At 41.4% G+C, this 8,943-nt stretch overlaps 1 protein-coding gene across 1 annotated transcript in view; it reads right to left on the reverse strand.

Moving 5' to 3' along the window:
• Nucleotides 1-2,197, reverse strand: part of ADAMTS20 (ADAM metallopeptidase with thrombospondin type 1 motif 20) — a 200,746-nt gene extending 198,549 nt beyond the window's left edge. Inside the window, 2 exon segments of the mRNA XM_074403153.1 lie at nt 1,115-1,476; nt 2,038-2,197. Of these exon segments, the coding sequence (XP_074259254.1) occupies nt 1,115-1,476; nt 2,038-2,128 (453 nt within the window). The 5' untranslated portion in view covers nt 2,129-2,197.
• Nucleotides 2,198-8,943: the final 6,746 nt, after the last annotated feature.

An 8,943-nucleotide genomic window follows, 5' to 3' on the forward strand; every position in this document is an offset into this window, starting at 1 on the left:
AAAAACAACTCAAGATAATTGCTTGCAAAAGAGCTTACATCCAGGAAGACATCTTAAATCAATTAAGCCAAAGGAGTATTACATTTGAACTGGATAGAAATGTTATCAACTTTTTATTTAATCAAAGAATAAACAGTGTTGATGCTCTAAAAATATCTTTGAACACCTTTCTAAAGGTATCTTTTGTGTAAGTGTGTATCTGCTAAACAAAAGCTAGATACTTAGGAACTGTAAAATCCTGTAACCAAATTCCTACTTCCTATTTTTTCTTGAATACAAATTTGTCAGAGGAGTTACCAAAGAAGTGAGGCTATACATGTTTTAAAACAACTGTCTTTACCCTGGGTTCCATGAACTTGTATGGCAAAAAGTTACATCTTTATTTTCACTAACCTCTGATACCGAACATTTCCAAGTATGATTGTATCATTTCCACAGACATTGTGGCTTTGTTATCAATAAAATGATACTGTATCACATTATAGTTGGTGTGGTTATCTGGATTGTGTATACCCATTATCAACACAAAAGTATAATAGACAAAACCAATAGATCTTTGTAGATAGACAGTTTCCAAGTTTGATGCATTTTAAACAGATTCAACTTTCCTACTCTACTTCATAGGCCATATCCATACTATCAACAAAACAAACTTTGCCTATTCAGACTTTTCCAGAGGGAGTCTTTTCATTTTATGTAGACTCATTATCCTTTCCTTCTATCAAATTCTGTAAACAAAGTCATATAAATAAATCCAGGGGATTGTGTCTCAATAGGACCATGAAAGGGTACATCTGAGTTAAACAGCCTGCCCTCCAGCTGGAAACCACACTCTGCTTTTAACAGTGGTCCCGCAAGCCAATCCCTGACTTTCAAGAAAGATGCTCTTTCAGCATTGCACAGAGGGTCGGTTTTGCCCAGCAGGCAGAGACCTGCTCATCCTGGTAGAGAGGCTTCCGAAAGAGTTGCCTCTGGCTTGGTGTTAATCCTTCTGGTGGCCCACCCTGAACTCTAGGGTCATCAACCATCAACTTCAAAACCCGAGGTCATGTTCCCTGAATGCAGCCCTTGCCTGGATCCCCAGAAAAATGCCAAAGGAACCAAGGACGCTTACCAGGCCTCCGCATAAGCTGACGACGGCCTTGAGATCCTCCTGAAAGTTGACCTGGCCGCTGTAGAAGCAATGGCGCAGGTCTGAGGACCCTGCGCCGCTCTCCCAGGCCCCGCGCTCTGGGGCTCCCAAGTGCACCTCGGTGTAGCCGGCGGCCAGAAAGGATGCATCTGCGGTCAGGTTCAGCTGGAAGAGGTGGCCGTAGGCAGTGAGGCGATAGTGGGTCCTGAACGGCGTGGGTTCCAGCGCCTCGGAGCTGCGTTTCTTCCGGCTGAAGTGGTGGCTCTGAGGGAACACTTCTCCAAACTCATTGACCCGCTGAGGGATCACTACTTCGTAGGAGGCCAGTGTCCTCACCAGGGCTTCTGCAACCACAGCGACAGGACCAGTGAGCTCCCATGCGTTCCTCATTGCCCATCCCCAAACTTCTTCCAGCAAACGTCCCCGCTAAAGGTCCCAGGTCCCAGTACAGCGAGGGGCATGACAAATGCACGCATGCTGGTGCGCACGCACACACACACACACACGTGCACCGGGACTGTTCGTGTTCTGCTTTCCCACACCCCCTATTTGCCCTCCCCTCCCCAAGCAAAGACCCTACCACTGACCGCCCTAAGCAACCCACCTGCTTCCCCAGTACCTCCTCACCTCCCCAGCCGCCGTTTGTTCCCTCCTGGCGCACGCGCCCCCCTGTCCCACGCGCCCCCGCCGCGTGGTCCAGTGAGCGCGATGCGTCCCAGGCGCGCGCGATTCTTCGAAACCTGGCGCAGTCGCGACCTCTCGGGCTGACCGGTCCGAGAGTCCCGGGAGCTCCTACCGGGCCAGCGTCCCCAAACGGGCCGAGCCGCTCGTCCCCTCTGCCCTCACGTCCCACTCGGGCCCCGCGCCCTCACGTCGCCGCTGAAGGCGTCCGGCGGTGCCTTTACCTTGCCTGGGGTGGAAGTGAACTTCCCAAGACCTGGTGATGAAGAGCGAGACGTGGTAGAGCAGCCCCGCCAGCCACTTGGCCACCCGCATGGTTCCACTCGGCGGACTCCGCTGGGGGAGGCCCACCGGAGCCGCCGGCCGCCGAGCTGGCTTCCCTCGCGCCCGGATCCCTCTTCTCCCTCTCGCCCGCCGCTCTCCGCGCCTCAGCAGCCTGGGACACAGCAGCGAGGGCCCCGGGCCGGCTCGTCTAGCCAAACCGCCTGTCTCCGCTCTCGGAGCCGCTGCTTCATGGCACGGTGGCCTCGCCGCCTTCCTGCGCCCGCACCGCCCTCAGAACCTCTCCCCTCAGGTTCAGCTCGGCGCGGGGACGCCACTCGACCTAAGCAGGAACCGTGCCAATGCAGAAGCCCACCCCGGGCCGGCCGGGGCCGCGGAGAGCCCGCCCCCGGGGGCTGAGCCCGGCCAATCAGCTGCAGGCGCGGCCACCGCTCGCCCTCCCGCGCGCGGCCGCCTCCCTTCCCCACCCAGCCTCAGGCGGAGTGCGGTTACCTCCTCGCCCTCCCGCGCGCGGCCGCCTCCCTTCCCCACCCAGCCTCAGGCGGAGCGCGGTTCCCTCCCGCTGCCCCAGTGGGCGCCCAATTTGCCGAGCAGCCCCGAGGCCCGGCGGGGCGCCAACCCCGAACCTGCGGCACCCGGAGGCGCCCGCGTACGTGAAAGGTGCCTTAGGATTTGGAGCTGTTAGATGAAATGACAAACGTCAGATAGGAAGTTTGTATTTTATGTTTCACGGTACTTTTAGGCTTCTCGAACAAAATAAAATAAGCTACAACGGAAGTTCTTGTAGGCAGAGTATACTACCGGTGAAGCTGTGTCCGAGCCTCACTTGCAAGGGCCCCTGTGTGTGCTGGGGATTGCTGGGGGTTGAGGAGTGACGCAGGTGGCGGAGGGAGCCGAGTTTGCACGCCGGCACCTGTGGCAATTGCGGCAAGAAATTTAGGTAAAGGATCTGCGTCTCCAAAGTTTTAGTAACTTATTGTGGTTGATTTTTTTTTTCTAATACTCAGTTTTGTACTTAATTTTGTGTCAAGAGCCCTCCAAAATTATATGAACGTCAAGACCCACAAAACTTGGATCCGCCCTGCCTGTGGGAGATTTTGCTGTTAGTTCCACAGTATTCATATACTCTTTGTTTATAATATGCAAATAACCCCATGTATTCACAATTATCCTCCTCAACAATTATTGTGGCTCTGAATCCAGTTGTCCCCAGGTGTCTGTTAAATTAAATTCACCTCAGTGGTAGCTGAAAGCAATTATTTTAATACTACTTCTCATTTCCCAAATCCACCTGTTTGATTTGCAGGTTACGTAAATACTTTTCTCTATACCCTGTATGAAAGCAAAGGGGACTAGTCAGATTGTCTTGAAATCCAACCAGGGGAGAAAAAGAATATTAGAAAAAAAGGAAAGGAATACATGAGTAAATCTTCACAACCACAATGGAAAAAGCTTTACTTTGGTTCCTGATTGCCTTTCCTCTTCTGAGTTCTCAACAATGGAAATTCTGCACTCTTTGAATTGACCTCTGATGGCATGCCTCTTCACTTTTATGTCAGATACTTGGCCATCTGTTGTTCACCAACAATGTGGAACAATCTTGTTCAAGGAAAGAGAGTTTGAGATTACATTTCCCAAGGAAATCACCCAGCTTGGTGATAGTAATTCTTCCACAATCACTCCCTTTCTTTTGTACCCTTTTCTCACAGGTGACATTTCATTCATCAGAGAATTAAAGACTTCTGGTGAGATTTTTTTCCTAAGCTAAGTATACTGTTATTCTCAACAAAACAAAAATGGACTTTATCCACACCTGTCTATTTAGTGGTTACCTTCAGTACATTACAATTGAGTCATTTTAATTACATTGCAGCTCTGAATGTGTGTTCACATTAGGAGCCATACCTTATCTCCTACAAATAACAAGCAATAGAACTGCATCTGTTTAATTGGCAATCTCATTGCTGACTACAGGGAAAATTTGATATTTCATTTCCGTCACTGTCACTCAGGGCAGTATTTACAATCAAGCATTTGATTTTCAGCTTCCTCTAACTTTTCGAATTACTATGTTAAGAATGGGGCTGGGGATTTTTTTTTTCATTTTTTAAATAAATGACAAGGTGTGTGGGAAGTGTATTCTATATCATTATTATCTTTACAATGATCAGTTAAAAGTATCATTTTCCTCATTTCATAGAAGATAGATGCTATGTTGTCATACAGTATCTAATAACTAAGCTGGATTTCTACAAATCCTTTCTGACTCCAAATGTCTTTTTGTTAAACTGAGCTATAAATGATATGATATTCACATTATCTCTCTTCTTTCTTCCGACCCTGCTAATGAAAATGTCATGAATAAACTAATCTATGCCATTTAATTCAAACTATTTCCTCACATTGATAATTAGAGCTATCACTTATAGAATTCTTTAAAACGTATGAAATATGAAACCAAAGAGATTTTAGTCTTAATTGATGCTAATCCAGAGTGAATTATATAATTTCTCTGAGATTCACGGAGGTAATAGATAAGTTAAATGGTATGTCAGAGAAATTTCATAAGTAGTCCCTGATCCCAGTGCTTTGATGGGCAAAGGTAGAAAAGTCACATAGGCAGGAGTTTGAGACCAGCCTGGGCCACACAGTCAGACCCCTGTTTCTACCAAAAAAAAAAAAAAATTAATTAGACATAGTGGCACTTGCCTGTGGAACTAGCTACTTGGGAGACTGAGGCAGGAAGATCATTCCTGACTCCAGGAGCCCAAGGTTACAGTGAGCTATGATCGTGCTACCACTCCAATCTAAGCAACAAAGTGAGATCCTGTCTCTAAAAATAACAGTAATAATCATTAATAAAATTTTGTTTGATTTGTAATTGAGGCACTAATCATTATAAATACAAGCCATGCAACCAGCTTTTGGCACAGTGTGGAGAAAATATATTCAATCTTGCAAAACAGAAATATTCTCACTATACTTAGGGGTTAATAGACCTTATTTTATAATTCTAATTCTACTGTAAGCAGCTGTATAATGTTGAAAATTTGCGTAATGTAAGCCTACCTTTTCTCAGTTGTAAAATAGAGTTAATAATAGTAATCTCATACAGTTGTTAAGATGATTTTTTAAAAGAGACAATACAAGTAACGTACTTGACATAATACTGGACAAAGTATGTTCTCAATGCATATTCATGCTGATTGTGAAATACCGAATGTTCATACTACAAGGAATAAACTCTTTGAATACAGATTGCTTTTCTAATATTAGTAAGTAAGAATTAGGGTGGTGAACCTTCATAATTTACCTGAAACTAGGGAGTTTCCTAAGATGCAAGATTTTCAGTGCTGAATCCTGGGAAGTTTTTTGAAAACTAGGATTAGTTGGCCACTGAAGTTCAAGATTTCTTAACCAAGGCACCATTGACTTCTGGGACTGGATAATTATTTGTTATGGCGGGGGCTATGCTGTGCTTTGTAGTATGTTCAGCAGTATTCCTGGCCTCCACCCACTAGAGGCCAGTAGTACCCCACCCCTGTTGTACAACCAAAAATATTTCCATATATTGCCAAATCTCCCTCGAGGGCAAAATTGGCCCCAGTTGAAAACCTCTGCTCTAGTACAGGAAGAAAACTGAGAAATAGTAAATACAAAGAAGTGGGTTTTGTAGAAGACTCCACAGATACTGCTTCATTTGTAATTATAAATGACCGATTGCTTAGTAGAAACTCTTTATATATTCTAATAGGTATGAAAAATATCCAGCAGTGTAATTAAAGCAGTACAAGGTGTGGTCATGTTGTTAATAATTTTAAAACATTGTCATTGTTTCCAGGTATGCAGAGAAAAATCAAACTCCTCTGCTCAGCCACTTGTTACACTTTGTTTGTGTTAATTATAAATTTACTTATCTGCATTTAATACTAAACTATGTGTCATATGTATCACCAGCACCAAGTTTTGTTCCCCCTATGAAATAGATATAAATATTCATTAAATCAATAAATACAAATACTGAAATGTATATAACCTAGGGATAATTGGGCATACTATCAGCCAGTCTTACCATCTCTGTGTTTTAATTGGGACATTTATACTATTTATATTTCTTGTAATACTTTATATAGTTACATTAAAGTCTATCATCTTGCTATTTGTTTTGTCTGTCCTATTATTCTTTGTTCCTTTTTTAAAGTCATCTGTCTTCTTTTGGGTTAAATTAATATATTTTATGAGTCTATTTAATCTCCTTTACTGGTTTTAGTCTTTGTTTTGTTACATAAGTGGTTGCTTCAGGATTTATAGTATACATATTTAGCTTATCTCCATCTATCTTCAAATAATAGTATGCCAATTCAATTTCTTTCTTTCAGTCTTTTTACTTTTTACTTTTTCATGTGTTATAAATCCCATACTGCATGTTGCAACTTTTATTTAAACAGTTGCTTTCATCTAACATCAATATTCTTTTATCTGAAAAGCTTCCTTTAGCATTTCTTATAGTGTAAGTATGCCGATAATGAATTACCTGTTTTTGTATGTCTGGAAAAAGTATTGATTTTATCTTTATTTTTTAAGTCTTTTATGGGGTATGGAATTCTATGTTGAAAGTTGTAGGTTTTCTTTTAGTATTTTCGAGGCGTTGATTAATTGCCCTCTTGCTTCTTTCTAGATTTTTTTTCTAACAAAAGAAATCTATCATGAATGAAAAATCTGTTATATTCATCTTCTGTAATAGGGTAACTTTTGATGTGAACCCTTTTAAGGTTTTTCTCTCTGTCACTAATTTTGTGCAAATTCATTCAAGTAAGACTTGATGTGATTTTCTTAATGTGTCTTGTGTTTGGAGTTCATTGAGTTTTTTGGGAATTGTGGGTTTTTAAATTTATTTTCATCAGATTTGATTATTTGAAGTTACTATTTTTTGAAAACTTTTTCAAGAGAATTTCTGCATACCTTTAATCCTGTGTTCTCTAATGTTCACATATTACATATGTAACTATAGTACAAGTATTATTATTTTGACTATTTTTACTTCCATAGGTTATTGTAGAACAGGTGGTGGTTGGTTACATGAATAAGTTTTTTGGTGGTGGTTTGCAAGATTGTGGTGTGCCCATCACCTGAGGAGTATCCACTGCACCCTCTTTGTAGTCTTTTCTCCCTCAACCCTTTCCCCCTGAGTCCCCAAAATCCATTTTCTCATTCTTATGTCCTGCATCCTCATAGCTTAGCTCCCACTCTGAGTGAGAGCATACGACATTCAGTTTTCCATTCCTGAGTTACTTCACTTAAAATAATTGTCTCCAATTATATCCAGGTTGCTGTGAGTGCCGTTAATTCATTTTTTATGGCTGAGTAGTATTCATCATATATATACACACCACAGTTTCTTTATCCACTAATTGACTGATGGGCATTTGAGTTGCTTCCATGTTCTTGCAATTGCAAATTGTGCTGCTATAAACATATGTGTGCAAGAATCTTTTTTGTATGACTTCTTTTCCTTTGGAAAGATACACAATAGTGGAATTGCTGGATCAAATGGTAGTTATACTTGTAGATCTTTAAAGAATCTCCACACTGTTTTCCAACAATGGTTGTACTAGTTCACATTCCCATCAGCAGTGTAGAAGTGTTCCCTGTTCACTGCATCCACGCCAACATCTATTATTTTTTAATTTTTTGATGACAGCCATTCTTACAGGAATAAGGTGGTATTGCGTTGTGGTTTTCTGATTGTTGGTGCTATTGAACATTTTTTATTTGTTTGTTCGCCATTTGTATATCTTCTTTTGAAAACTGTCTATTAATGTCTTTGCCCACTTTTTGATAGGATTATTTGGTTTTTTTTCTTGCTGATTTGTTTGAATTCATTGTAGATTCTGGATATTAGTCCTTTGTCAGAAGTATAGATGTGAAGATTTTCTCCCACTCTGTGGATTGTCTGTTTACTCTCCTGACTCTTCCTTTTGCCGTGCAAAAGCTCTTTAGTTTAATTAAATCCCAGCTATTTATTTTTGTTTTTATTGCATTTGATTCGGGGTTCTTGGTCATGAAATACTTGCCTAAGTCAATGTCTAGAAGGGTTTTTCCAATGTTATCTGCCAGAATTTTTATAGTTTCAGGTCTTAGATTTAAGTCCTTAATAAAACTTGGGTTGATTTTTGTATAAAGAGACAGATGAGGATCCAGTTTCATTCTCCTATATGTAGCTATCCAGTTATCCCAGCACCATTTGTTGAAAAGCGTGTCATTTCCCAACTTTATTTTTGTTTCCTTTGTTGAAGATCAGTTGGCTGTGAGTATTTGGGTTTATTTCTGGATTCACTATTTTGTTCCACTGGTCTATGTGCCTGTTTTTATACCAGTACCATGCTGTTTTGGTGACTATGGCCTTATAGTATAGTTTGAAATCAGGTAATGTGATGCCTCCAGATTTGTTCTTTTTGCTTAGTCTTGCTTTGGCTATGCGGCTTTTTAAGGTTCCATACCAATTTTAGAATTTTTTTTCTAATTCTGTAAAGAATGATGGTGGTTTTTTGATGGGAATTGCATTGAATTTGTAGATTGCTTATGGCAGTATGGTCATTTTCACAATATTGATTCTACCCATCCATGAGCATGGGATGTGTTTCCATTTGTTTGTGTTGTCTATGATTTCTTCAGTGTTTTGTATTTTCCTTGTAGAGATCTTTTGCATCCTTGGTTAGGTATATTTCTAAGTTTTGGGTGTTTTGTTTGTTTGTTTGTTTTTTGCAGCTATTGTAAAGGGAGTTGAGTTCTTTATTTGATTCCCAGCTTGGTCACTCTTGGTATATAGAGAGCTACTGATTTGTGTA

This window comes from Saimiri boliviensis, chromosome 7 (assembly GCF_048565385.1).
Source record: "Saimiri boliviensis isolate mSaiBol1 chromosome 7, mSaiBol1.pri, whole genome shotgun sequence".
Taxonomy (NCBI): Eukaryota; Metazoa; Chordata; class Mammalia; order Primates; family Cebidae; genus Saimiri; species Saimiri boliviensis.